Genomic DNA, 27,109 nt, shown 5'->3' on the forward strand with positions numbered 1-27,109 from the left:
ATCCGCTCGTTTCCTTGAAATATGTCGTCGTATATTGATCCCGAGGAACTATATACCAAGCAAGGTAGAACACTGTGTGCTTGTGCTTGTAGCTGAGCGCAGAGATGCCTAGAGTCATTTTTTTCTTTCTGGATACAACAGATCGCATTGGGAAGGGTTCTTTTGGCGAAGTGAGTATCAGGGTATATTGGACGGGTGCAATGCAGCTCTCCGTCTTGTTGGGGCGGGGAAATTTTGCAAAAGGGCAATTGTTTTCAGAGAGATTTGCAACGTTTCCTGATATCATGAACCATTCTTTTTCATATCCTAGGTGTACAAGGGCATTGACAAACGAACCGGAGAACCCGTTGCGATAAAGATTATCGATCTAGAAGGTGGTGCAGCCCTCCTCGCTTCGATCCGAACGATCTCAGCACTGAATGTCTAAATTCTGCTAGATGCCGAGGATGAGATAGAGGATATCCAACAGGAGATCAGTATTCTGTCCCAGTTAGATTCCTCTCATATCACGAAATACCATGGATCGTTTACAAAAGGATCAAGTCTGTGGATCGTAATGGAGTATTGTCAGGGAGGATCTTGTTTGGATTTGGTAGGTGTACTGGGATCCGGGAAACGTGGACTTTGGGCAGTTGCTAGAGGGCCATGTCAGGTCCATTACAGATCCATTCATAGCAACCGCTCACAAAGCTCCCATAAGTAGATGCGAGCAGGAACTTTCGAAGAGGTCTTCATTGCGATTATTTTGCGAGAATTGTTGAAGGGTTTGGAATATTTGCATGGGGAGGGCAAACTGCATCGCGACATCAAGGCTGCGAATATACTGCTTGCGGCAGATGGAAGTGTGAAGCTTGCCGACTTTGGGGTATCTGGTCAACTGACCGCTACGATGACCAAGAAGAATACCTTTGTCGGTACCCCGTTTTGGATGGCACCAGGTGCGGCTCGAAATGAGTTCTTTTAATTTGAGGCTTGCTATCTAAAACTTCTTTTTCCAGAGGTATGCAGAGGCGGCTTTTAGCAATAGTATTACTAGGAACACGTCTCATATGTGGGTCTGTCTTGACCGCAGGTGATAAAACAATCGGGTTATAACGATAAGGCGGATATTTGGAGTCTGGGGATCACAGCCATTGAACTCGCAAAAGGAGAACCACCATACGCAGATCTGCACCCGATGCGGGTACTGTTCCTCATCCCCAAAAATGATCCACCCCAATTGGAGGGTAATTACTCGAAGGCGTTCAAAGAGTTCGTTGCATTGTGTCTCCACAAGGAGATAGATCAGGTTGGCTGTTTTAAATTACCAAAGATGCTCGCATTGCTGTCTTCTGACACTCCACCTATCGCCAGCGACCACCGGCAAAGGAGCTGCTTAAGCATCGATTCATTAAGGCAGCTAAAAAGACATCATTCCTCACCGAGCTAATCGAGCGCCACGAACAATGGTTGGCAGAGGGAGGAAATGACAAGGACGGCTCATCCGATGAAGAGGACGAAGACTCTAGGTTGGTGGACGAGGTCTCATGATTCTTTGCCTCGCCGACATCATTTTTTTTAACCTGTTGCGCGTTGCACACAGTTTGGATGAGGACGATTCCGAGGGAGGATGGAATTTTGGTACTGTTAGAGGAGGAGGAGGGACGGTCGGCAAGGCTGCAACTAGACTACAGGCGGCCAATCTGCTACCGCCACTCAACCGTCCGGTGGTGGCGGGAGGGGGACCACAAGTGCAAGTGACACATGTAGAAGGGGAGGGCTCTTCCTCCCAATTACCAGGGGGCACTGTGCGATCAAAAATTTCGCCCGCAGCCTCTTCCAAAGATCCAGTAAGCAAATATCACAGGTAGCGTTGATATAGGCCAGTAACTAATGCAGCTACTGCATAGAATCGATCAAGAGACTCGAGTTTCGGCAATGGAACTGTGCGCGGAGCATCTCCAAGTGTGGATTTCGTAGAGAAGGTTGTGACTCCTGCCATTGCAAAAGTAGCAAAAGGCTCCCAGGGATCTTCTCTCACCTCATTGAAAAAAGCCTTTGAACTTGCGGAACAGGTATGTTGACAACTGTACGCATAGACAACATGAGTCGGTCTAATGCATACTTTGACACCTTTCAGGAACACCCAGGGATAGTGCAGCAATTGTTGGTGGAAATGATGGACAAATTGGAAATACGATAAGTGGGGATTCATTTTGGGAAAAGACAAAAGAAAGATGCTTTAGGGACCTATGGGGGCTCTCCATTTTTCAATTTGCTGTTTATTTTGTAATTTACCCTCATGATATATAGTCAGTCTCAGTGGGTTTGGTTTCTACCCATTTTTCGCCTAAATGGGTCACTCGTTTTCCCAGTCTGCTATTGGAGAGATGAGATACTCAACAAACTCAATGTCCTTCTCATTGACGTTTATCATGAACTTTTTCCACGTAGCGACAAGAATTAGCATGCAGCGCGTGGGCATTCTCCAAGATAGCATTCTGTACTTACTTGCATGCTCAAAAATCCCGCTTCATTAACACGAATCGACGTTTTTGAAGAAAGGCTCAAGGCTTTCAGACATGACTGTAGTAGAGTATGCTGATAGTGGTTTTCGATAGGATGGAGACAATGAAAAGACTCTATCACATCTGTGTCTTTCGGATAATCCATTTGAGCATCACCTGCTAAACTGGAAGCAGAGAGACGGAAGTAGGGTGCATCTGGAGAAATGTGGAGCGTGATCGTGTCTGATGTGCCGTCCAGTTCTGAAAAGGCGTCTCTGAGCCAATCTGACTGGAAATCATTTAATGAAGCTACGAGCATATTTTTGCATCAAGAAGAACGTGATCGAGCCCAACCTACCTTCATAATCAGTTTGCTGACCATGCGCTGCTCTGCGAATGTTGAAAAAAGATCCGTGAGCGCTTCAGGATTGTATGTCGTCAAACGACATTCTGTTACTACGCCGCGTTCTTCCAACCTTCGTAAGAGAAGAGTGAGATGATGCAAAAGCGCTCCCACAATTAATGATGGGATTTCTTACATGAGGGAAAGATGATCGCCATCCAACGGGCATATTACTCGCACCGCAACTCGATCCCTATCCTTCCCCAACCCGCCGGTTTGGGTATCTTGAATTTGACTCGCGCCAAAAAAGCCTCCGTGACCCCGCTGCCCGCCGTCATTCCCACCCGTCGATAAAGAATATGGAATAGCACTGGTACCGCCAAAAATCGTTAAGCAGTCCAGTAGGGTAGGGAGCTCGATGCAAAAGCATATTTCACTATCAATGTCACCACTGTCATCACCGTTTGGCGACCCGAGGCGGCTGCGTGGGAAGAGAAATTCGCGGAAATGCGACTCTCTGATCTGCGTCCGCGCTTGGGAGGCCTTTGACTCTTCGACAATGAATTGAATGCCTTGTCTATTTATAACGCAGTTGGCTTTCTACATGTTATGAAAATATGTAATGTCCAATGTGAGGGGACTCCTCTTGAAAGGGGCCGGCATATGATCAACGAAACGTACTTCCTTGAAGGAGATGGCCTTGAGGATCGTGACTAGAGACCGAACGTTGTCAAGCTTGCCCTTAAAGTGGCTCGATGCATTTGCTGTGCTTCGTCCGGATAAAAAAGCATCTTGAGCCATGCGACGGTCCGGGGAGGGACAGCGGCACAATCAGTCAGATCACCAAATGTGCGATTTTGTACGAATTGAGGGCACAGCAGTGTAGGAGCGACAATAATAATGCTATTGAAGGGGGGTCAATGAATTTCCAACTCTTCGACGGTTGGCCAGCAAAATGTCTAGTCGTGAATTCGAGACTTGCTCTGTCCTGATTTCTGCAGATTCCACGCGTTAAACCATCCAACTGCAACCAGCGAAATGTCGACTAGTGAATACGATGTATCATCTACCATGTTTATCGAAAACAACTCTCAGCAAAAGGTTTGAAAGGAATAACACTCATATACCATCAATCTCTTCTTGTTCGGTTGATGGCCATACTGGATGTGATTAGGGTACGACCTTACGACAAACCCAATTGAACAACAGCGAAATGGAAAATGGTCCTTACTTCACGTATTTGAGAAGAAGAACATATCAAATGCTATGGAACAATGTCAGCAGATCGACTACAAATCAAACTCTATTCTGAATTGAAATGGTCCGGGGGGTTTTTTTCCTCATCTAAATGGACAATAGAAAGGAGTGGAAGGCAACTGCTGACATCACTGGCAATGGTATCGTCGCCTGCATCGGAGATTGATCTCGTTTTCAATTTTGCTGTGACGTACCATGGGCAGCAAGAAGGAAACCTTACAAAAGGTAATAGCGACGAGTATCCTGAGAATTGTTGCACGTTATTGGGGCAAGGTTTGGTCTTCAGATGGAGGAAAATGATTCTGAACCGCAAAGCGCAAGTACGAAATCGATCATCTTGTGCCAGCAGTTATTCGCGATATCAGATCCCTCTTCATCATCTATTGCACACATTTGAAATTCGTGTCGTTGCGAGAAAGCATCCGGCGGCCAACGTGGGATTACGACACACGCAATAGCATTTTCGATAGCTCCCGAACAGACGACTTTGGCAAAAACGTCCCTCAGGTGGCGTGGCGTGGCATCGATGTGGCGCGGTTCACTTAACACTGTGCCACATGCGCGTTTCTCCGGTCGCCGCGAGATCAGGTTGCACCTCTGGGCATCTAATGGTTAAGAAAGAGCAGTAAGTGTCATATAGCGCGCTGGTAAAGTGTGCCCCTCCGCGGCAAATGAATCGCCGTCTTTTAGCTGTTGGTCGCATGTTTCCATCCTAAAGATAAAATATTAAATAGCAGTGGATGTATCGCCGGTCACCATTGTAGTGTGCTCGATCTTAGATTGCAACTGCATACGACTGGTTGTTTATCTTGGCATTGCGTCAACGCCCCAACTCTACATGGAAATAACTCATACGTGCTGAACTTCCGGTTGTTCATATTCCAATCAACGGCCACAACTAAAAAGGGGCCAGCTTTCCCCCTCTTAGCTACTCGGTACCTACGAAATGTACTTGTTCTCCGCAGCACACTTCTCGCCCTATCAATGACAAGATATCTCTACTTTGCTGTTTGTCCCGTCCCTGATGCTTTCTCCCAACCTTCGCATTGATCTTTCTACGAAGCGTCGTCATGGGTCTTAGCATTTCAGTCGAATGTCGGACGGTAAAGGACATAATAAGTGGTTAAGCAACGACTCAAGTCGTTTTCAGAATGTGGATATGGCAGAGGTTTTTAGAACGACCCGTGGCTGCAATCGACACTACCTCCTGTAGACTGCTGTTCTCACCACAGCGATGGCACTGAGGCACGTGCTCTGGATTCCCTTACTGACACTGTTTACGAATTTGAAGCATATTCAGGTATCGAACTTTTCCACACAAATATGCGCTATAGCCAAAATAGTAGGAATGCCAAAATCCACCACCTGTTGAGAGATCAGATGAGATTTCTTATTCGCGACATTCTCCTTTAGCACACCGCCATCTTCTTTATTACGAAACATCATCCAGGTGAGGCAGTATCGTGCAAATGTACTCGGCGGCCACCATTCACCTGCTAGTCGAGTTCGCATATCAATTTAAAATCAGCGAATGGGAGAATATTTGCAAAAACTTGCTCCAGCTGAAGAAAAATGTGAACCGGTACACATTTGAAAGAAGGCAGTAGCAATTCCATTAAATACTATGGTATAATGGAAGGAGTGGTGTTATTGTTCCCGCCAATGTCGATCTGCTACCAGATCAGATCCCACTTACCTTCTATCTGGAGACCGCTTGCTGGCTTCTCTTTGGGATAGTGTAGGACACAATGACAGGTATGACAGCAATGTAGCGGTTCTAAAGGACTAGGTGACCTAGCTAAAGACATGTAGTGGACTGTCGTCGCTCGTTGTAGTTGATCGATTACGTAATGATCGTAGGCTCTGAAATTTTTTTGACGAGAAAAGCAGGTCCATTAGGCTTGTCTGATCTCTTTTGCAAAAGCACATTAACGCTCTGGACGATGCCTCCAATACCAGAAGAGACAATGTCATCACAAAGCTTGCACTTCACAGCTTCGGCTCCTGCTGCCACCGCCAAGTCCGTCTCAAAAGGTCGTGATACGGTGCTAACACTAGTCGTCGATGCAGCCCCGCTTATTAAAGGCACCCCATTGGGCCACTTGGCTGAGGGCTTCATCACAATTCCCGAAGTCTTAAAAGAAATACGGGATCGCCAAGCTCGGCAGGCACTTGCACAGTTGCATTTTGATTTGGAAACACGGGTCCCGTCAGAAGAAGCTATGGCGGCTGTGATTTCATTTTCCAAAAAAACTGGAGACTTTGCGTCTCTCTCGGCGACTGACCTTAAGGTGTTGGCGCTGACTTGGATGATTGAAAAGGAAGTTAGAGGAGTGGAGCATTTGAGGACTGAACCCGTGAACCCGCATGCGCGGAAGGGTGGAAAGTCAAATTCTAAAACAAATCAGCAACCAGCAGCACAAAAGAGTGAGGAGGGCGCAGCGTCTATCAATAACGCTGAGGTAACAACACGCACTATAGAACAGAAGGATCCTGGTTTGAATGGCGAGCAAGATGAAAAGCGGGAACTGGAGCAGAAGCGAGAATTGGAGGAAAGCAGTGCGGAAAAGGCAGTGAACGAACACGAGGAACCCACGCATGATGCTGATGAGGAAGTAGAGGTGATAGAGTCGGATGAGGATGAGGAGGTGGAAGGGAATGAGGATGACCGAGAAGAGAGTGAAGAGGATGATGAAGATGAGGTAGTGGACGAAGAGGGCGATGCACCAACAGACGCGGAGATACAAGCAGCACAACAGAGACTAGAAGCTTTGTCGTTAAGTCGTAAAGAGAACGAGTCAATCCCAACTCCTACTATGGATGAACATGAAGACGCGGATGATCAGGGAGAATGGATATCGACATCCAGAAATGGGCGAAAGTCCAAATCCAAAGGACGGAATCTAGGAGACGAAGAGGGTTGGATCACACCCGCCAATGTGCAAAAACACAAAGCGCGGCATTTGTTTGGAACCCCACAAAGCAAACAACAAAAGGCACCCGAGGTCATTCCGGTTGCTTGTATTACCTCGGATTTTGCTATGCAGGTAATGGCTTTTTTGTGCATGTCTTTGTTGCGACTCTTCGTCCTTCTCACACAATCATCTACCATGTTTTCATTAGAATGTACTATTACAAATGGGTCTACGACTTCTTTCTGTTGACGGAGTCACTATCACACGTGTGAAAAACTTTGTCCTTCGTTGTCATGCTTGTTACAAGTAAGCCCTCATTTGAGCAATTCCTCCCATCATCTCATGCTAATCACCGGATATGTACCATTAGAGTCACGAAAGATATGGAAAAGAAGTTTTGCCCGTCCTGCGGCAACAGTACTCTCATCCGCACGACTGTTGGCGTCGATTCAGATGGGAAGGTTACATACTACTTGAAGAAGAACTTCCAGTATAATACCCGAGGGACAAAGGTAACATTCGAATGTATTTATATTTGAGTGTCCTCTTTATTTATATATACCTCCATATTCTCTAGTACAACATTCCACTCCCAAAAGGCGGTCGACAGAACGATGACTTACTTCTTCGTGAGGATCAACGAGAATATCAGCGTGCATTGAATTACCAACGACGGGCGAAAACCTCTGTGGATCCTTTTGATCTTGATTTCGTTCCATTGGATGGGAAAACTGGTTCTCATAGGGGGGGAATGCCCACTATTGGGCACGGAAGGAAGAATGTAAATGTGGCCAAGAAGAGTCGTCAGAAGCGAAGATGAGAATCTGTAGCATTGGTTGTTAATTAGCTGTTAGATATCTCGAGAAGTGTAGACAGCGTATATATAGAGATGTTGAGTGGTCTATTACTGCTTTATCATGTTGATTTTCTTTCTTTCAATCATCATACTATGTGAATAGTCTCCTTATCCAAGCTTTCAATCTTACGTACGCAGATTTAAACTACAATGCTTGCTTCATCTCCTGGACCTTCTGTTGGTACAGCTTTTCCGCATCCGTCCAGACTCGCGCATTCTTGCGATCACGTAATTCCAATATGCTCGGGAGTAGGTCACTGCAGAACATTTCGCTGGCCTCCCGAGGAAGAAGTGTTGGCAAGTGATCAATGGCAACGACATCCAATGGTGCAGCATTACTATGTAAAAGCAAATTAGTCCGTTGCTTAAAATCCACCAATTTCCACTGCTTTCACTCACGGGACATCGACAACAAGGACAGGCTCGTCAAATGTGGTGGCATCATGGTAGACTGGGATAGGGTTATGAGGGTTGGTTGTATCGCAGCTGACATCCACCAGTACAGAGAGTGGGCGATCCTTTTCGGCCAAGAGGTCTTTGGTCAAGAATGGTGGGATGGGCTTTGAGAGATAAATGCAGTTGACAAAAACATCGTGTTGGGTGATCTCACGGAAAGGTCCACCAGCTGCCGTTTCGGCCATGTCCCACTTAATAATGTTCTCCCTATAGGGATTAGAATTTAACATCGATCACATGGCCGCTAGTTCTGCGTCAAGTGCTATTGACAACATACTCGGGAATGCCAACTCGACGGGCAAAATCGGCAGCACCAGTTCCGCATCGGCCTAAGGCTCCCATTACCATCACTCGTGGCAATCGGCCGGCCTTCTTGGCTGATGCATGCGGGGAAGACTTGAGTCAGTACATTCAATCATGCAAGCATCACCAGCACAATCGTACCAGCAGCGTCCAATCGTTCCTTGACAAATTTGATCAAGTCATTCTCGTGCTCAAAGGGCTTGGCGGTTGGGTACTTCTCATCCCCGTTCAATTGCTTATGGCTCCAGACATCAATACCAATTGCAGATCCCGCAAAACCAGCGTAATAACCGAAAGCAGCCACACGACGTCCTGAAATCGGTATGCAGGTCAGTATGAGCTGGCAGATCTGCCAATTCAAACACTGATTTTGCCGCACTCACCTTTATCATCCTGAAGGAACTCAAGGTCCAAAAGCAAGCCGTGCCCACGATCGAACCTGCCAAGGACATCCTTCCAACCGCCCTGCTGTTTGTAACAGTGGGCAAACATTATGTGCTTGTGAGGAAGGGGGGTTGTGTCATTCTCTGGGAGTTCCTTCAAGCCAACAATGTAGGCATCCGCAGGAGCCGTTCGCCATGTTCCTGTTTCCACAAGCTCACAGCCGACACTGAAAACAAAACTCGTCAGGATCGATCGTCAGTTGGCAAGTGTATTAGTAGCGCTACATACTCAACGTAGTCCTGGTCCTTGAATATACGTTCTGTGCATTTCTCGACAGTAATCTTAAAACCTATAGAATTGTTCAAATATGAGTCTTTCAAGCAACGCATACTATCCTTCGCTTGAAAACAACCAACCTGCGGCAAGAAGCTTTTTGCAGACTGTAGGCGTAAGAGCTGTCCTGCGCTCGTTCTTTTTGGTTTCAGCACGGAGCCATAAATGCACAGGTTCAGTTGACGAAGACATCTTTGCAAAAAACAGATGGACGGCAGACGAGTTGCTCCTGGGTTCGTTTTTAAGCACCGAATCTCCAAACTGAGAGATCATGACTCATGAATAGTGCACTCGAATGTATCTTAATGCAATCCATCCATGCACATGACATACGCGACGGTGCGTTGCTTTGCGCTTTCGTTGACGGTTGGGCAAGATTGCAAGGCAATTCACAACGACTTTGCTTCTTGGAGGAGAGTGAAGCCTCTTTTAAATCATGCGGTCTGGTCAGGAATTATGGTATGCGGTTAATACTGGTCAATACTGGTGCCAACGCACAGCTTACACCCTACGCCCATAGCGTTGGCTGGAACAACGTATTCTCTGATCCGATGCTGTCGATGGACCGATTGAAGGAGAGAGGGATAGCAGGAGACATTGGGGATGATGACCTCAGAAGTCTTTACTGGAAGGTTAGCAAGAGATTATATGAAAATGCCCTCCCGGGAAGCATTAAAGAATAACGCACTCGACAAAACCTAGATTTTTCTCGAGTACCTTCCTAGTTTGAGCAAAGATGCATGGCCTCTGATTTTATCCAAGGAGAGGCAGGGATATACTGATCTGAAGACCAAATTCATGTTTGATCCGAACAAAGCAGCGGAACAAGCGAATGACTGGTCTCTTAACAATCCACTAAGTTTAGCGGACGAGGTAGGGACGCGGGAAGACACTCTGAACGCAAGGCATCGGGCTTGTCTCTGTGGATTGATCGCACTAACAATCTGCTTAGAGTCCGTGGACTCAATATTTTAAGGACGTGGATTTACAGAAAGTGATACGACAGGACGTTGAACGAACGTACGTACCGACTATACTGAGAGCTCAGCGCAAACGTAGGATCGTGATCTTACAGTTTTTTTTTCATTCATAGGTTTCCGGATCAGCCCATCTTTCGCACTCAGCAAATACAAGACATTATGACTGCCATTTTATTTATATGGTGCAAACTGAACCCAGATGTATCCTATCGACAAGGAATGCATGAGCTATTGGCTCCGATTCTCTTAGTCGTGGACCACGATAAACTAGATCCTCAAAATGATACCTCAGCGTACGAAAGATTTTGCATCGTTTAAGATGTTAAAGCTCATTCACTCACGACATCGGTGATACCGAATGTTCCAGATTAGATCCTGTTCTTGTGACGACATTTGACGCCAAATATGTGGAGCACGACGCCGCGGTGCTCTTTTATCGCCTTATGCGAGCTACAAAGCCATGGTTCGAAGTTGGCCCCGATTTAGGTCCTTCTCGGCCTTCGCGCGTGATTCAAAAGTCGAATTATGCAGAGCACCGACGAGGACAAGAGGTGCATAGTGCAAGCTTATTACCCAAACATTCTAGATATTGAATATGAAACTTAGGATGCTGGTAAACAAGTTCCGATTGTCGCGTTTTGTCGGCGAGTCCAACACGATCTCCTTCGAGTTCTGGACTTTGACCTGTATCAGCATCTGGAGAAGCAAGGAATCGAGCCACAACTGTATGGAATGTACGTATCTCATCGTGACGCCCTTGCATATATCCTTGAATCCTTTCTCAGACGCTCTTTTTAGACGTTGGCTACGCTTGCTGTTTGGCAGGGAGTTCCCTATCCCCGAACTCTTCGTGCTCTGGGATGGTATCTTTGCAGATGATCCTAACCTAGGATTGGTCGAATGGCTGTGCATCGCACTACTCTTGTACTTGAGGAAAGACTGTGAGTTTTCATGTCCCTGCTTTAGTATGCGTTTCTGTGCTGATACCTCACATGCCCCAGTGGTGGGTCAAGAATATGCAATTACCATGCATCGCTTGATGAAGTTCCCATCACCAGACAAATTGACCACTACGGTTTCGGAATTCATTCGAAGCGCTCGCGGCCTGCGCGATCGGTACAATCACCATGCTCTGTTCCTTAGTTCCAACTCTAGCCGTCCAAATTCCACCCCTTCTTCTCCTACCCGCGCTCAATACGCCGAGCCAAATATACGACCCCCATCCAAAAAGCGTACCACAGTCCCATGGTCAAATCACACAGCCAATCCAATACCTGAGAAACCTGTCCGAAGCCCCTCTGCGTCACAGTTTTCGGGATCCGTTACAACTTCCTATCCTCCAATGCGCAAAGGAAGCTACACGGAGACAGTGCCTGCATCGCCGACTCAAGTTCCGTCCTCGCCTGGTGCGGACGGCAAGCAGCAGCAGCTACAATTGCAGCTTGCCCATCTCACACGGCAGGTACAGCAATTCCGAGAGCGGGACCGGGAGTTTGCCCGAAAGATTTCACGGTGGATCGACACAGTGTCTGACGTGCTGGATGATGAGACTGATGCTCGATTGGGGACAAGGGCTGAGCAGCTACGAGGGATTGTCGACGAAATGCAAGTGATTGCGAATGAGCTGCACCCTGGAAGACCAGAGTCCGCTCGACGTGCACCAAAAGAGGACAAGGACACCGCTCAACGAGAAGCAGGTGACGATGAAAAACATATGCCATCACCTATTCAGGAATCCACACCAAGTGTTGAGCAAGCAAAAGCCGAAGGACCTGCAGCTGTTCATGTAGAGCAGGCCACTGTGCCCACGACCGGAACACCAGACTTGAGTGGTCCAGCGCAGTCTGCAGTCGAGGACTCAGTTGATAATGAGACTACAGGTGTCAATCCATCACGTGCACCTCCTTCAAATTTGCAGAATATTCGTTGGGGAAGCTCGACTGATATACGCAATGCCCCAGCCAAGCCCTTGACTTCGCATGCTGCACCTCCCGAACCGCTGAACAAGCAGCAATCTCAAAGCAGCATCCAAGGCTACACGAGCGCGCCATCCCCTATACCCTCTCCCTCACGAGTAGCAGCCAGTACAGATCCGTGGGCTTCTGAAACCACCGATATGATCGTCGGGACAGTAAAGGCTGGCGTCACAGGGATCAATAAGGTTCTTATGGGCCTTTTTGAAGACCCATGGGCTGATCACGGTGTTCTCGCTGGCAGAGGTGGAGGAGCGGGGCGTCGTCGGGGTAGTTCTAGAGATATAAGGGAAGGTCGAGAGCTCGGACCTGTAAACTACCCTAGCAATGTTGAGGATAAAGTTGACAACGAGGAAGAAGGTGGTAATGTTGTAAAGGAAGCCTCCTCAGTGGGGACAGCATCTGGTGGGCGACCAACTACAGCTCCAAAGGCTGCTTCGACGCTGGATGCTACGAGAGTTCAATCTCCGGCCCGAGATCCACTGGGAGCAGGCTTTGCTCGTGGCACTGCTGGCAGTACGACAGTTACACGGCGCCGAACAGAGTCTGCAGAGGTGGACCCTCTAGGTCTTCCATAATATAACAGCATAGTCACCGCTGATGGCCGCACGCTTTTGAGCCAAATCTGCTATTGATGCTATTTCCAATGTTATTGATCAAAAGTGCAACTTATAAACACCAAAGCCCCTTAGAGTGATTGTTTAATGCAAAGTTTCTGCTTTTGAGTAGTAGACTCTTGGAAATAGATTATTATCCTGCAGTGTAATCTTGATACTGGTGTATAACGCTCTGATTGATGGCTCACAAAAGATTAAGGTTGCTGTGTTTCAAATATACAATGAGGGGCACTCCACAACACGTATACACACACCCTGCCTATTCCCATCCTTTTCTACTTGTAAAAATGTTCAATGTGGACTATGCAAGTCACCAGTCTTTGGATCTGGATCTAGCAACTGCGCTAGATCTTCCTGTAGCACCTGCAGGTCATCAAATCTGAGATTCTCTAATGACGTTATTACGCCTGTGCTCCCGCTGTCAAAATACTCCGTTTCATACTGCTCTAGATATTTGGCTGTTGACCCACCGTAAGGTTCCGTATCTGGAGGTTCCCCCGAGATACTTGCAAAATCCGCGTTCAGGTCTGGATACGTATAATGCGTTTCGAATTGTGTGTCTTCTTCCTGTAAGACGTCCCCATGATTTTCCAGTTGGTCAAATAACGATGGTCTTCTGGTTGTCCCGTCCTCGGGCCAGGCTACCATGTCTGGGTGAATAGAGGGCACAGTCGAAAATAAGGATGGAGGTCTTGATGAGTCACACGGGCGAACAGTAGCGTGACAATCCGTCATTCTTGCGAATGCTCGCTCTAGGTTGAAGGAGCTTATTGTGGAGATGTCCACGGCTGACAGTTGTGAATCTACACCAGTGGCATCACTAAAGAGAGGTGTGGAGGGGATCGACTGGCTTGATATCGGACGCACGGTAGCCTCATTATCCAAAATAGAACCTAGTCCTTCTGCAGGATCGAACGGTGTGGGAGGGGGAGGGGACGGTGTTTCGTCGAAAGGCGAGGATCCCGGCGCAAAAGATGATAATGACATAGGTGGTGCACTACTTGGCCGTACTGTCATTTCATTGTCCGCAACATTCGCCAACGCTCTTACAGTCATCTCATTGTCAGTAACGTGTGCCAACGCCTGCATGGCTCGCATCGCCAGGTCGTTTTCGACTGTATCTGGTAAATAGTTTTGGTCCGGATGGGGTGGAAAGAGGAGGGTCTGGTCGTCAAATGCCACAGGACCAGATACAGATATCCGTGGAACATCCGCATCAGGCCATACAAACGGTGATTGTTCCCCGCTCGCACTCCCCGCAAGGCCGTCCACATCACCGAGTCCTCCAGAGAAAGTTGCCTCTCCAAAAGGACTTGAAAGCTGAGGGCTGAGAAGGCTTTCATAGTCACCATTTCCGTCAGGCATTGACGATGGAAGAGATATATCGGCCAAATATCGACTGAGTAGATGGACATCGACAGGATTGTACTCTTCGGGGACGCCGACGAAATGAGAGCCCCGCTCGTCCCATTGCCCTTCGGACCAATCTGAATGATCGTCTCCTACAGAGGAGCCCGAGTAGACAGATCCATAAGACTATCATCGCATGCAGATATGTAAGTCAAAGGCCCACAAGGAAAATCTTCTCAAAATAAACTACACAAACCGCGGAATGAAACAGTCCAAGATCGTCCGATTCAATGTGCGGACTGCTTGCAGTATGCACGTCAGGTACAGGTTGGAGAGCCGGTGACGCCGATAGGTCGACTGACTGTGGCAGGTTGATACTTGAATGGGACGACCGAATAGAACGCCGTCTGCTGATGGAACCTTTTCTGCTGACAGAACTCTTCCTAGAGGCACTACGGCTCAAGCTGGAAGTGTCTGACGACGCTCTGTCTCCTACTGGACCATGCCCGGTCTTCATGTAATGTTTCCGTAGATCATGCTACAGGCGCACCTGTTGTCAGAGTTGCACCTTTGGCAAAGACGATCAGGGAAACGTGAATACATACTGGCCACTTGAATGATTTTGTGCATGTCTAGGCAGCAGAGAACGCAACCTTGTCAAAAAAAATTGCGCATTGCAAGACTACTTGTGCAAAACACAGTGGTACCTCACAAGGATTTGCCTTGAGCGGCACATGAGAGCGCAAACTAAACGAATAAAGAGTTGATACAGAAGCTTGGTAGTAGGCTAACCAAGGTTATGCGCAACAGAAAAATACATACTGTGAAGTAATGTGATCCCTCTTTGAGAATGCCGTGGAACCCTGTGGACAGCCGTGGACCCTGCAATACAAGCATAAGTTCCCAGTGGTCTTGCGCCCAACATGTTCTTCTGTAAGGTGAGTGTAGAGAGCTTCAGGATCCGTAAAGGGCCGACCGCATAACGTTGAGTCGAGTAACGTCCAAGCACAGCGGTGAACCGTTACTCGCGGGTAAGGACTGGAGCGCACACTAGAGTGTTCAGACCCAACGTCCGAGACGAAAGAAGGTTCGATGGTAAGTAGAGAGTGGTCGACGTTATCAGCAGGGGTCTCCATTGTCTCGGAGACGGGCTGCCACCCGTGAAAACAACGACGCCGAATGCAAGTGTCAAAGAAACAAAACGACAACGAAAGGGCCAAAAAGCGGCAGTTGAAATGCCTTGTTTCGTTCCAAAACTGTGCCACAATATGTCATGTGACCAAATATCGGTGAGGCCCACGAATAACAATTATAGATATTTAATAACGAGGCTTTGTTTTGGGATATCTACTTGGATGCTACTAGCAGGCTACGAGCAGATATCAATGTCGACTTTGGGATAGCTATCGTCGTATTTCTGATAGTGCAGCATTGTAAAAAGAGCTAGAGAACTCGGAACGAAAGCTGCAAGTAGAGGATATAATTTCGGTAAATCTGAGTTGGGCTTTTTGGTGACGAAATCACGAACGATCCCATTTGGAATGCCAAATTCACCAACTCCAAACACTTGCAAATAAGACCAACGACTCGATAGATTTTGGTACATGAACCGCTTTCTCCTTCTCCAAGATTCAACATGAGCGATAGACAATCAATCGTCTTTGTGCGCTCCAATCCCCGGACTGTTGTTCTCCGCCCGGCTGTAAATGTATCACAGACAGCATTGGTATTCGAATGCATAGAAGGTGGCGTTAGAACAAGGTCGACTGCCCGTTTCCAGCCGTCGGATACTCTTGATTTTTCAACCTTTGAGCTGCTCCAAGCGCGGCCCGTCTTTGGCTGCCTTGGTTTGGTACAAGTCGGCAACGGTAAGCACTTAGTTTGCAAGTCCTTGTTGTTTAAAGGCAGATACTCAACTGCGAATGTATCATTTTCCTTGCAAACAGACCTTTTTATTGGAATTGTTACAGAAGCTACCAAGGTGGGAGCGCCCTCTTGTTGGTTTATGGACGGCGATTCTCATTGATGCTTGGGCATGTAACAGGTCGGAGACCTTGAGAGTGCACCGATATATCGCATTCAGAGAGTTGCCTTCTACTCTCTCCTCTCCGATAGATATGACCTTTCGGCTCAAACTTTACCCATTGACGGAAATCCAGACGAAACATCTGTTGCGACGATACATCCATGCCAACCTCTTATCAAGCTGCTGTCTACCGGTTCGTTCTACTTTAGCCCAACATTAGATCTGACCCGATCGGCACAGAAGCGTTCCGTGGATGTTCAGCAGGGGGGATCGGCTGTGAATATTTTTGACAATGCCGATGCTCACTTTGTCTGGAACAAGCACTTGTTGAGTGGATTGCTGCAGATAAGGGAGCAGGAACTGTCAGCTCCGGAGAGAGAAGACCTTCTTGCGGGAGGTTTACTAGTATTGGCCATTCAGGGTTACGTTGGGATGGTTGACTTCACAATCGGGAGTTTACCTTGTCGAATGGCTGTGATATCGCGGCTTAGCTGCAAAAGAGCTGGAACTCGTTTACTTTCGAGAGGGGTGAATGATGACGGGCATGTATCGAACTTTGTCGAGGTACGAGGCAGAATTACCTCCATGATGGTCGCGCTGAAGATCTCACACAGCCCATATTGTCTCTTTTCCCGTTAAGACGGAGTTCCTTCTGTATGGCGCGCATTCAACCTTTTCCTTCCTTCAGATTCGTGGAAGTGGTACGGGATGTCGTGTTGAGTAGATACCTTTTACATAATTGCAAATAATCTCACACGCTTCTTATCCCAGTGCCAGGTAGAGTGGCGGCTGTACATAACTGACTGAAACTTTCGTTGACCGCAGTTATATCCTATTTACATGTGCATGCAGTGTTTTGGGAGCAAACGGGGATTCAGGTTTGTGGAGTAAAAGAAATGTGGACTGTGTGCGTTTTTAACGATTATCCTGTAGATGACGCATAAAGTAACCATATCGAGAGGGGCCGAGTCTTCTGCTCCGGCGACAAGAAAACACTTTGAGGTACTACCTTTCCGTTACCAACACGATGTTGACGTTGACAACAGGACATGCTCTCACCGTATGCGATTAGGAACTGATATCGCGATATAACAAAATCCATGTGATCAACCTGTTAGGACAAAAAGATGGCTCGAGTGAGCAGATGCTCAGTGAGCTGTTCCGCCAGAGCATATCCAAGATGATTGATCTTAGCGATGCTCTTGCATATACGGAATTTGATTTTCACGCCATTATAAAACGAGAGGGCTATGAACGGGTAAGTTTCCGCTTAGTCAAAGGACCCTTACAGTATCCTAATGGCGCTCTGGAATAGTTGAGCGAGCTAGTGGCTTTGCTCCGACGGCCGTTAGAGGACTATTCGTACTTCCTGGCAGATGCAGATGCGGGTAGTACGATCTTCAATCAGCAAGGCGTTGTGCGCACAAACTGCCTTGATTGCCTTGACAGGACGAATGTTGTGCAAACGTATGCTTTTGATAAGAGTACGTAAAGTCAAACGGCTCTCTTACCTGTCCTTCTTCCGTAGGCGATTGGCACGACATGCTTTGGAAGGGTATTTGAGGCAGGTTGATCGCCGCTTTACACCGATTGAAGAGGACAACTTTGCAATACTTTTCAATGGGCTTTGGGCTGATGTACAGTGAAGTGCATACTAGATGTAACCATTCACACTTCCGTCGACTAATCCATTTCGTAATAGAATGGAGATTGGCTGAGCAAGATATACGGTGAGATCATTCAGATAGCTGGTCTTCATTTTGTCTGGGATCGCAGTTTTAACATTATATTTAGCGGGCACCGGTGCACTAAAGTCATCTTACACCCGCAAGGGCAAATCGACCGTGTTAGGTAAGTCAGCTTCCTTGGACTACAAGAGGCAGTGCGACCATGCAAATGAACATAATGTACAGGCTTTCTTGACGACGCTGCCAAATCGGTCAATCGGTTTTACATTAACAACTTCCAAGACAAAACAAGGTACGTTAGGCCACTACAGCGATACTCGCACGAATAACTCAATTTGCGGCCACATCAGACAAGAAGCGATCGATCTACTCCTTGGAAAGCTCGCAAATGCTGACACTGTCCTTCTGCGGAATCCATTGCACGATGCGGTGGCGAAGGAGATGCACAAGCGGTATGCTATAAGATTGAGAGTATCCGTAGGATGAGGGCGTTAACCCTTTATTTTTGGTTCGTCGCATCTTACAGCCTGCCAGAGGTACGTCCTGTTGTCTGCCTTTGGTTTTATGAGTAATACTCAAATACATCTGTTTATAGTATTCGTCTTCCGCTCGCGTCACGATGTTCCTAGGGACGTGGAATGTTAATGGGAAGCACGGTCGTGGGGAGAACATGGATTCGTGGTTAAAATCAGATAAAGGTGACTTGATACTCGTTCCAAACCATCTCGGAGGTTCAACTAAATGGTAACGCGTGAACTGTAGTCGAGTTTCCACATTTGTACGCGATAGGCATTCAGGAGCTTATTGAGCTTACACCTGGTCAGGTATGACGTGTTTGAAATGGAGCGATGTCATTACACCAGAGCAATTAACGTCAGTTTAGTATATATCGGCTGATACAAATAAGCTACGACTCGACTGGGAGGCCACGTTGATGCGAGCCATAAACGGACGACCTGGAGCAAACTATGTTCTCCTGCGATCCTTGCACTTGGTAGCGCTGGGCATTTTTGTTTTTGTCCGCGCAGATTCGGTGAACATGATTCGGCATGTAGAAAGCTCTACCAAAAAGACCGGTCTGGGAGGCATGGCCGCCAATAAAGGTGGCATCGGTATCAGTTTTAGCATCAATGACACCAGCGTCGCTCTGGTTACTGCCCATTTGGCGGCTGGTCAGAGTAATGTGGATGAACGAAATCGAGATTACTGGACAATCCATGATGGACTGAATTTCCGTGGAAGGAGATTAGCAGAACATGATATGACGTTCTGGTTCGGTGACTTCAACTACCGGATCAGTGCTCCAAACGAAGAAGTTCGCAGACGGGTCGGCCACAAAGAGCTCGACTACTTGTACCTCAATGACCAACTCAATGAGCAACGAGCCTCTGGTGGCGCATTTGAAGGATACCAGGAGGGTGCTATAACCTTTGATCCGACCTACAAGTATGATAACGGTACGACCATCTATGACACGAGCGAAAAGGCTCGTGCACCGGCATGGACGGACCGGATACTTTTCAAAGGTCGCCATATACTATTGCGAGAGTATGCCAGGGGAGAAAGTCTCATATCCGATCACAGACCCGTTCGAGCGGTGTTTGAACTAGACAGTGTCATTATTGACCGAGATCGAAAGGATGTACTTCAAAAGGAGATATACAAGGAGAAAATGGCCAGCAAAGATCTCCCACCACCTTTGCCCGTCCGGCCACAAGGTCCACCGCCAAAGATCCAGCGGCCTCCATCCACAGGACTCCTTATTGACCTCGCGGAGGATACAAATCCACAACCGCAACAAACATCCATCTTTCCAAGCGAGACAACACGTAAGCCTTTCAGGTGATTAACGTTAATGGCACGCTGCATGCTAACATAATAGTTCCGTAAAGCCGCATCCACAAGCATCGGTGCTGCTCTCGGTTTCCGCGACTCTTTCCCACCAGCACGACCCGATTCCTTCCCACCAACCAAAAGCCTCGATTCCTCATTACCTCCTCCATCATCTGATACTTACAAATGGTGGGAACGGCAAATTGATGATGCATGGATACCTAGGGAAGGCGATGGCAAGGTTCGTGTTGGTATATCGCTCATGACCCGTGAGAGCATTAGATTAATCGGCTGCTCAATGCAGAACCCATTTTACACATTCCCATCCCAGTCTACGTCATCCATTAACTCTCAGCAACCTCTGGCCCCCCAACTGCCTCCGGCTGGCCGCTCCTTCACCGTCCCTTCAAACACCTTCAACCGACCCCCACAGACAGCGTCTGCAACTCCACGATCATATACTGTGTCTTCATCCGTGTCGGCAAGTAAACATAACCCTTTCTTGGATCCACCCAGGAATACCAACCCTTCGATGGATGTGGCGACTGGCGGATTCCCCGACTCCACAGAAAATAGTTCACGGCAGGGAACGGGGCGTGGGAAGTTGAATCCTGAGCTCATACAGTTGTTTGGACAAGGTGCATAGGACGATGAAAGATTAGGGTTACCAGTTTTGGCAGTTTTAAACTATTATTTATCTGATACAAGCATCTGATAATCTCCTGTCCACAAATAGTTACCATCTAAAAAAAAAAAAAAAATCACTGTTCCATTCCAATAATTACATTGGCCACCATATTCATAGGCCAGTACACATAGCAGATGAACGGCAACAACCAAGCGCCATACAATGTCCACCCATCTACAACTTTGCCAGCAACACCTTGCGCAACGTCCAATCCCTCCCATAGTGACATAATACCTAGCAAACCAAGCGGGGAAGCCAAGGTAACAGCGGCCACGTTCAACAGAAATCGGTAATGACTTTCAGTTGGTCTCGCGAGGAGAAATGCTGGTACGCTGGGAATGGCGAGAAATACCGAGAGACTTGGATTTAACGTTGATAATGCAATTAATGCGGCGCCCAGTTCCGCACACCCCAAGCACTTCAAGATCAGCCAAGCGGGTGCGGTGGTTCTCGTGCTTGCACCTGAACCCTCCATCATTCGCTGCAGTGTTGGGATCATAAAGCTGTAGATTGTCGCTGTAACGACTACAACGGCTGCTGCCATATTAAATGGCTACAAAAAATGATGACTGAATGAGAATTTGCAATAACCTATTTCAGGCAAAACATCCATACGTACATTGACCTCCCCAATAAGCGCCATAAACCGCACAGTAGGTGCTAGGTAAAACGCAATCGCTCCCGCCGCATGACACAGGACTAGAGTCACAACCGGTAAAAACAAAGGGCGGATACGGATATTAAATGCCGATATATCGGCCGGATGATTCGCAACTTCTGTTCCTTCGATCAAGTTTGGTCGCGCCGGTGGACTTTGATGGAGGTCGCCAGACGCCCACCACATCACCAATGACTGTCCATGAGATTACCATCAATTGCTGCGCATTCACGAATCGTCACTTTGTCTTCATACCTCAATAACCAACGTCACAGAGAGTAGAATTACAGGCGGTATGTAGACCGATAATGGAATGAAAGACTGTGCAGTGGGCATGATATAGAACCAATACGCATGATGGAGTCTTTCAAGCAAGTTATTCAAGCTTCTCAAAGCTGATTCAATTGCTCTAAACAAGAATGAATAAGTACATGCAAATAAAAAGTAGATATCTCAGCCTTACCGTCCAATCTGATGCCCAGTGATCGGGTATTGGGTCCCTTTCACATCATGAAGACCCCTTACTGTCATGGCTTCAATGTGGTATCTAGTACTACATTAGGATCATACGCGGACTCTTGCAATATCCAGATGCAATACCTCGCATATAACGCATGGCTTGCAGTAGGAACACCAAGAGCCTGGCTCTTCATGTATTCAAGAATGATGTCCGCCTTATGGAAGTAGCTGGACCAGTTATCGTCAAACTTATTCGGTGAGACAACATTGTGAATTCCAACAGGGAGTCCCTCATATTGCGCGCATCGGACGACGGTGGTGACCAGATCGGCATTTGGCAGTAGGCCATTCAAACCATCTGAGATAAAAAGATAATTTTAATACCTATGGACGACTTTGATCGGCAAAACATTCCTAGAGTTTTTACCTACAAGGATTCCCACCGCTGAATATGCTCCGTTACCATCAAATTCCAAATTAATAGCTTCATGAATGACACCCCCGTGTCTGTCAAGCGGATCGTATTGCAACCCTGAAACAATCGTCCTTTAGCCGATCAACCGATGGAAATCATCTACCAAGTTAGAGGAGCTTACATGATGAAAGGTCGCTCTGGACGCCATGGTAGGCTTCGAGCCATGCTTGAGTTCCAATCGGACTGGGGTGTGTGACCAAAAATATAAAGTCCTTGGCCCAATGCGAAAATCCTAGGGGTTTGCGTTAGGTAAAGTTATTTGCGTATACAAGAACGGGATGTCTGATGCTTACTTGTCACGAATTTTGCAAACGCCAATACATAGCTAACCCCCTCGGCATTTACTAAAAGACGATTGGTAAAATCCATACGAGCATTACGAATATGCATGGAGAGAAAGTGCTTACCGGCGCCATTTTCCAATAGCCACGGTGCCGATATGACAATCGCCTCTGTCCCATCGCCTCGGGGAGCGCGGAAAACCGCGTAAGAATTTGCTCCGGAAACTATTTCATCATGGCGCGCATGCAGAAAGTTCTGAGTTGACGCATCCAATCCAAAGCTGCGAAATTCCTGCTCAAGAAATTCTGCGTGCCTAGTTGAAAGATCTTTATATAAGCTCAACAGTTTCCATATGCGAATGAGATGCACAAAGTTCTAAGATCACGTTGACCAGAACAAAGCACCGCATTATCTCTTTCCGAAAAGGAGAGTCATTAATAGCAAGATCTCATACATACCCGGACACATTCTTGGAGGGATCCCCCATTGTTCGTATCTGATCTCGATAGCTAGTGGCCACCCATAAGTCAAGATCGCCAAAATACTTTGAAGTCTGCCAACACACATCACTTGATTACTGCCGACGCTATGCAATGGACAGCACGCTCATAGAATAGCGCACTCACCTGCCCTGGTAGCAACGCATTTTCGTCGACCTTCGCGACGTGATGGAATTCGTCTCGGGGCAAGAGAAGCAACCACAAGAGTCCAACAACGTAAAATATCCAACTATTCATTGCAACCCATTAGTACTATTCCTGTTATCCCTGACAGACGGAAACAATCATCCATAGTTCTTTAGGAGCCCACACTTGAACATGCAGTAAGACCCACCTCGAAGAAGAAATGACTTTCTGCAGGTAATACCCGACAACTCTGCGAAAATGAATCCTCCTCAGCTCCTTTGCGAGCTTGGGCGGCGAAGGAGCCGCTGCCGTCGCGGACCGCTTGAAACGCAGCATTTCAGTTCCTTTAGCAGGTCCACCTCTAGCCTGGCTGGAAAGTTGACTCCATGTTGAGTGAGTCATGCTTATGTAAGCAGTCGGAGCAGAGGAGAAACAGCACTTGGTTTGCCCCTAAGCGATACCATGGAATTGAGGGTATAGGCGACCCTTTTGAAAAATGCTATGTAGCCCGCTCTTCACCGTTTAATAGTGTACAGCAGACTCTTTTTCGAATAGTACGCAGCTCGGGACTACGTTTCCGATAGTGACTATTGGAAGATGTCGTCCAGGAACGAACTCACCCCGAGCATAAGCTTATCGCCTGATTCGGCCATGAATCTTCCTGGACGATTTTCACGAAGCAAGCGGCCGAGCAAGTCAAAGAAAGAAGATCTACCTCCAAAGGAAACTCACCAGAAGATCGAAAGGCTCACGAAACGGAGTTTGTACGAACGGCTAACCTATGCTCTGGACATTCTTGTGCCGGAAGATGAGCCGGAGACTATGGTGGTCCCTGCTGGACATTTTTTGCAACAGGTCCACTATGGAAAGATACATCGGTGGAGGGTGGCCCAGAATGAATTTGCGAATTTGCCGGAATATCTCATTGACCATCGAGAGAAAGAGCCCCACTACAATGTCTTTGTAAAGAGCGAAGGATGGTTCCCAATCTTTGACCTAACGTCAGCCTTTTTGAAGAGATGGGATATGCTATCCTTAATCTTGCTTATCTTCACAGCATCGGTTACACCCTTCGAGACTGCGTAAGTAGGACGGGACATTGGATCTCTTGATTATGAGACAGGCTGGCTGTTTATCTTGCTTTCGCTACAAATCAAAACTTATCAGCCCGCTTTTTGCAATAGATTCATCGCGAGCGACAACTCTATCAATATCATGTTCTTGATCAACCGCGTGGTTGACCTCGTCTTCTTCGTTGATATGTTCGTCCAAATTCGAACTCCCTATCGCGATCCTCAAACCGGGAGACTCGTCCGAGATGGCAAATCAATTCTGCTTCGGTACCTGAAATCGTGGTTTCTTATTGACTTGGTATCTGTAATACCTTTCGAGCTTGTGAACATGGGTCAAGGAGGGGGAAAGAAGAACTTGAATCAACTGAGACTTTTACGGTTTTTACGACTTGCGCGTCTGTTGAAACTGCTTCGAGTCCTTCGAGCTAGCCGCAAGTTGAAACAATGGCAAGTGCATATAAACTTGCGTTACGCGACATTGAAGGTCCTCCAGGTAAGTCAAATAGAGTGTTTCGGAAATTTCAACAAGTTGACTGATTGAACGCATGTAGTATTGCATCATCATCATGTTCGTCATTCACTGGCTTGCATGCGGATACCGGTTGGCGGACGAGCAAAACGCTCCAACGGATCCTCCAGGATGGCTAGCAAACTACGCGACTTACGCCAACGTATCTCTTTCCTCTATCTCACCCTGGGAAGCTTACGTCTTGGCAGTCTATTGGAGTTCGTCTACGTTCAGCTTGGTTGGGCCCCAATGGGAAGTCATCGCACCAACGACAGTTAGAGAAACCGGCTATGCGTTCTTTGCTACGTTTGTATCTTATATAACTGCGCTGTATTTGATTGGCTCCCTGGTCAACATATTGGGTATCGCCAATCGAGTGCAGAGGGAACATGATCTACGAGTCGATAACTATCTCGAGATGTTCGACCGTCTCAAGTTAGACCAGCGACTGAAGATCAAGGTGCACGAATATCTCTCGGATCATTTTGCTGCTGCAACCACTCAGGCGTACACAAATCTTCTGAAAGACCTTCCTACCCAATTACATGGGTTTATTACAATGGAGATCTTTGTTGATTTTATTGGTCAAATACCCTACCTCGAACCATTTATCGATCGAGAGCCGTCCATGACGCAGGAACTCTGTCGCGGAATTGAGATTCGGACCATCCCAGCGAATGCGCACATTTTCACTGAAGGGTATGAGGGAATCTACTACTTGGAACATGGAATTGTGGCAATCGAAGGAAGGGTGTATCCCAGGTAAAAAAAGAAAGTTTCTTATCGCGACATGCTCTCTCTCTCTCATTCCTCCTCTCACTGATATATTTCTGCAGCGGAAGCGTCTTTGGGCGAACTTCTCTACGTGAAAATATCAAGCAAAGCGAGTGCAGGGCATTAACCAACGTGACAATCCACGTCTTGCCCCTAACGATCTTGAAGAGCACTTTGGAAAGGAACCCAAAGATTCGATACTACGCCAAGCGATGGATAGCATGGCAGCTATTGAGGCGATACATATTCACGTATACGACTTTATACTACACTGCCGCGAAGAGGGGTGCAAGAATGATCCCGCCGCTCATGTCGATGAGGCCGAACTTGAAGGAAGGCGAATTCGACGATATTGACCTCGCGGTTCTTGAGCATATCAATGAATTCAATTATTAGTTGTATCTTAATGATGGACCGATCGTTCATAATTGAACATGTGGCATTAGTGTAAAACATGGCCCTTCTAGAGGGAAAAAGCTTCAATGAATTGTGCTTTTATAAACATGCTCGTTTGTAAGCAACATTTAGATGGAGATGAGGAGTCCTTTCACGATTGGCATCCGAAGCAAAGACTACAAAATCTAAAACGGTGACCCGCTAGTAGTGTGAAGCTTGGCCTTTTTTGAACGAGATAAACAGTAATATTAAAGGTGCGATATGTTGTTAGTCAAACAATAGGACAACGGGCGCACTGCTAATGAACAATGGCAGCTGTATTGATGAATAATGGGCACTTAAGCACAGGTTGAGTTAAACTACTGTCAACAAAGAAAAGGAACCCGCATGTTTCTTGGAAATGGGGCTCATGAACCTGGAGATTTCCAAAGTTGGTGGACTCTCCGATAGTCGAGATGGATGACGTGAGCTCACGGTATCGCACGATCTTGATCATGGCTTACGAAAATCACCCTGCCGGTCTTCCCCACAGTTCATGGCATTGCACTTGGCATTCCAGTTTATACAAGAGCAAATATGATAAACGGCAGCTGTTTATGCGGCGATGTTCAATATGAATACACTGGGGAACTGGGAAGCATGACCGTTTGTCACTGCGGGTCTTGTCGCAAAGGTATAGGGCTGTAGTTTTTGGATTCGCATCTGCATTAGCCTCATATCAATAATTTTAGCGCAAGGACATAGTTGCGTTGCTGTAGTAGTAGATGCTACGCTTTTTAAATGGACGCATGGGCAGAAATGCATTAGAGAGTTTGAGTCTACGATCGGGAAGAAAAGAGCGTTCTGTGAACGCTGCGGAACTCCTTTGTATTCGCGTAGAGATGATCTTCCGACTGTCTTGAGGTATGTAATTCGTGGTTCTATAGTCGCATTTGTGGGTAGCTGACTCAATACTCGCAGACTACGGATGGGAACAGTGGATACACCCACTGACGCAACACCCGTTGCGCACATTTATGCCACAGACGTGCCAGCTTGGGCAGCACTGGACGATGACATTCCGCGGTACTCGGAACTAGAGCCAAGCCGAATGTAGTTGTCGCAAGGGAGTTAACTTCTGGCTTGCACATCAAGTGCAGTCTATTGCGATGCACTCTAATTCGCACTGCTATTTACATGCATTACAGACTAAGATATAACTAGAAACATCGCCAACATACAATCTAGATGATTTGCAAGTAATTTGACGGAGCAATTCCAACTGCTCCTGATGGTGTGCGAACCTGCCACCATTTGCCCTGACTGCTCAACACCTCCAGCACGTCGCCTTTAGCGAATGAGACTTCGGTCGGGTCTTCAGGATTGGCTTC

The 27,109-nt window shown here is 47.1% G+C and overlaps 10 protein-coding genes across 10 annotated transcripts; 6 read left to right on the forward strand and 4 right to left on the reverse strand.

The window, feature by feature from the left end:
* Positions 1-21: 21 nt before the first annotated feature.
* Positions 22-1,850, forward strand: SPPG_00124 (STE/STE20/YSK protein kinase; the record flags this gene model as incomplete). Its single annotated transcript, XM_016748457.1, has 9 exons — positions 22-64; positions 142-182; positions 311-374; positions 438-592; positions 704-938; positions 999-1,000; positions 1,073-1,288; positions 1,354-1,508; positions 1,583-1,850. 9 exons carry the CDS (start codon positions 22-24, stop codon positions 1,848-1,850), a joined length of 1,179 nt encoding a protein of 392 aa, XP_016612432.1.
* Positions 1,851-2,239: 389 nt separating this feature from the next.
* Positions 2,240-3,870, reverse strand: SPPG_00125 (uncharacterized protein). Its single transcript, XM_016748458.1, has 5 exons — positions 3,511-3,870; positions 3,026-3,429; positions 2,845-2,962; positions 2,491-2,775; positions 2,240-2,419 (listed from the first exon to the last, which is right to left on the reverse strand). Exons 1-5 carry the CDS (start codon positions 3,628-3,630, stop codon positions 2,339-2,341), a joined length of 1,008 nt encoding a protein of 335 aa, XP_016612433.1. The 5' UTR covers positions 3,631-3,870; the 3' UTR covers positions 2,240-2,338.
* A 2,114-nt stretch (positions 3,871-5,984) lies between these two features.
* Positions 5,985-8,032, forward strand: SPPG_00126 (rRNA-binding endoribonuclease). The gene is made up of 4 exons (XM_016748459.1): positions 5,985-7,133; positions 7,210-7,307; positions 7,372-7,513; positions 7,579-8,032. Exons 1-4 carry the CDS (start codon positions 6,030-6,032, stop codon positions 7,819-7,821), a joined length of 1,587 nt encoding a protein of 528 aa, XP_016612434.1. The 5' UTR covers positions 5,985-6,029; the 3' UTR covers positions 7,822-8,032.
* Positions 7,710-9,564, reverse strand: SPPG_00127 (saccharopine dehydrogenase (NAD+, L-lysine-forming)). The gene is made up of 7 exons (XM_016748460.1): positions 9,417-9,564; positions 9,289-9,349; positions 9,000-9,226; positions 8,758-8,928; positions 8,591-8,690; positions 8,257-8,520; positions 7,710-8,195 (listed from the first exon to the last, which is right to left on the reverse strand). The coding sequence occupies exons 1-7, from the start codon at positions 9,523-9,525 to the stop codon at positions 8,003-8,005; spliced, it is 1,125 nt and encodes a 374-aa protein (XP_016612435.1). The 5' UTR covers positions 9,526-9,564; the 3' UTR covers positions 7,710-8,002.
* Positions 9,565-9,702: 138 nt separating this feature from the next.
* Positions 9,703-13,135, forward strand: SPPG_00128 (uncharacterized protein). Its single transcript, XM_016748461.1, has 9 exons — positions 9,703-9,792; positions 9,854-9,965; positions 10,036-10,206; positions 10,286-10,353; positions 10,427-10,606; positions 10,681-10,864; positions 10,920-11,047; positions 11,112-11,254; positions 11,315-13,135. Exons 1-9 carry the CDS (start codon positions 9,770-9,772, stop codon positions 12,862-12,864), a joined length of 2,559 nt encoding a protein of 852 aa, XP_016612436.1. The 5' UTR covers positions 9,703-9,769; the 3' UTR covers positions 12,865-13,135.
* SPPG_00129 (uncharacterized protein) lies at positions 13,048-15,456 on the reverse strand. Its single transcript, XM_016748462.1, has 5 exons — positions 15,076-15,456; positions 14,961-15,000; positions 14,859-14,885; positions 14,510-14,791; positions 13,048-14,439 (listed from the first exon to the last, which is right to left on the reverse strand). The coding sequence occupies exons 1-5, from the start codon at positions 15,387-15,389 to the stop codon at positions 13,195-13,197; spliced, it is 1,908 nt and encodes a 635-aa protein (XP_016612437.1). The 5' UTR covers positions 15,390-15,456; the 3' UTR covers positions 13,048-13,194.
* A 147-nt stretch (positions 15,457-15,603) lies between these two features.
* On the forward strand, positions 15,604-20,578 carry SPPG_00130 (uncharacterized protein). Its single transcript, XM_016748463.1, has 20 exons — positions 15,604-16,121; positions 16,200-16,234; positions 16,298-16,843; positions 16,920-16,980; positions 17,051-17,056; positions 17,132-17,157; positions 17,213-17,281; positions 17,352-17,537; positions 17,595-17,746; positions 17,808-17,916; positions 17,982-18,009; positions 18,074-18,130; positions 18,193-18,259; positions 18,318-18,419; positions 18,494-18,503; positions 18,563-18,665; positions 18,730-18,791; positions 18,851-19,796; positions 19,860-20,041; positions 20,105-20,578. Exons 1-20 carry the CDS (start codon positions 15,890-15,892, stop codon positions 20,444-20,446), a joined length of 3,321 nt encoding a protein of 1,106 aa, XP_016612438.1. The 5' UTR covers positions 15,604-15,889; the 3' UTR covers positions 20,447-20,578.
* Positions 20,468-23,390, reverse strand: SPPG_00131 (GPI-anchor transamidase subunit GAA1; the record flags this gene model as incomplete). The annotated part of the gene is made up of 12 exons (XM_016748464.1): positions 20,468-21,041; positions 21,108-21,341; positions 21,402-21,555; positions 21,610-21,693; positions 21,747-21,963; positions 22,033-22,137; positions 22,202-22,312; positions 22,374-22,424; positions 22,488-22,675; positions 22,821-22,915; positions 22,989-23,091; positions 23,197-23,390. The coding sequence occupies 12 exons, from the start codon at positions 23,388-23,390 to the stop codon at positions 20,562-20,564; spliced, it is 2,016 nt and encodes a 671-aa protein (XP_016612439.1). The 3' UTR covers positions 20,468-20,561.
* Positions 23,391-23,585: 195 nt separating this feature from the next.
* SPPG_00132 (uncharacterized protein) lies at positions 23,586-25,739 on the forward strand (the record flags this gene model as incomplete). Its single annotated transcript, XM_016748465.1, has 4 exons — positions 23,586-24,070; positions 24,173-24,554; positions 24,613-25,331; positions 25,406-25,739. 4 exons carry the CDS (start codon positions 23,586-23,588, stop codon positions 25,737-25,739), a joined length of 1,920 nt encoding a protein of 639 aa, XP_016612440.1.
* Positions 25,740-26,378: 639 nt separating this feature from the next.
* On the forward strand, positions 26,379-26,835 carry SPPG_00133 (glutathione-dependent formaldehyde-activating GFA; the record flags this gene model as incomplete). The annotated part of the gene is made up of 3 exons (XM_016748466.1): positions 26,379-26,412; positions 26,471-26,642; positions 26,700-26,835. The coding sequence occupies 3 exons, from the start codon at positions 26,379-26,381 to the stop codon at positions 26,833-26,835; spliced, it is 342 nt and encodes a 113-aa protein (XP_016612441.1).
* Between the last annotated feature and the right edge of the window lie 274 nt (positions 26,836-27,109).

The sequence above is a fragment of the Spizellomyces punctatus genome, assembly GCF_000182565.1.
Source record: "Spizellomyces punctatus DAOM BR117 chromosome Unknown supercont1.1, whole genome shotgun sequence".
NCBI lineage: Eukaryota > Fungi > Chytridiomycota > Chytridiomycetes > Spizellomycetales > Spizellomycetaceae > Spizellomyces > Spizellomyces punctatus.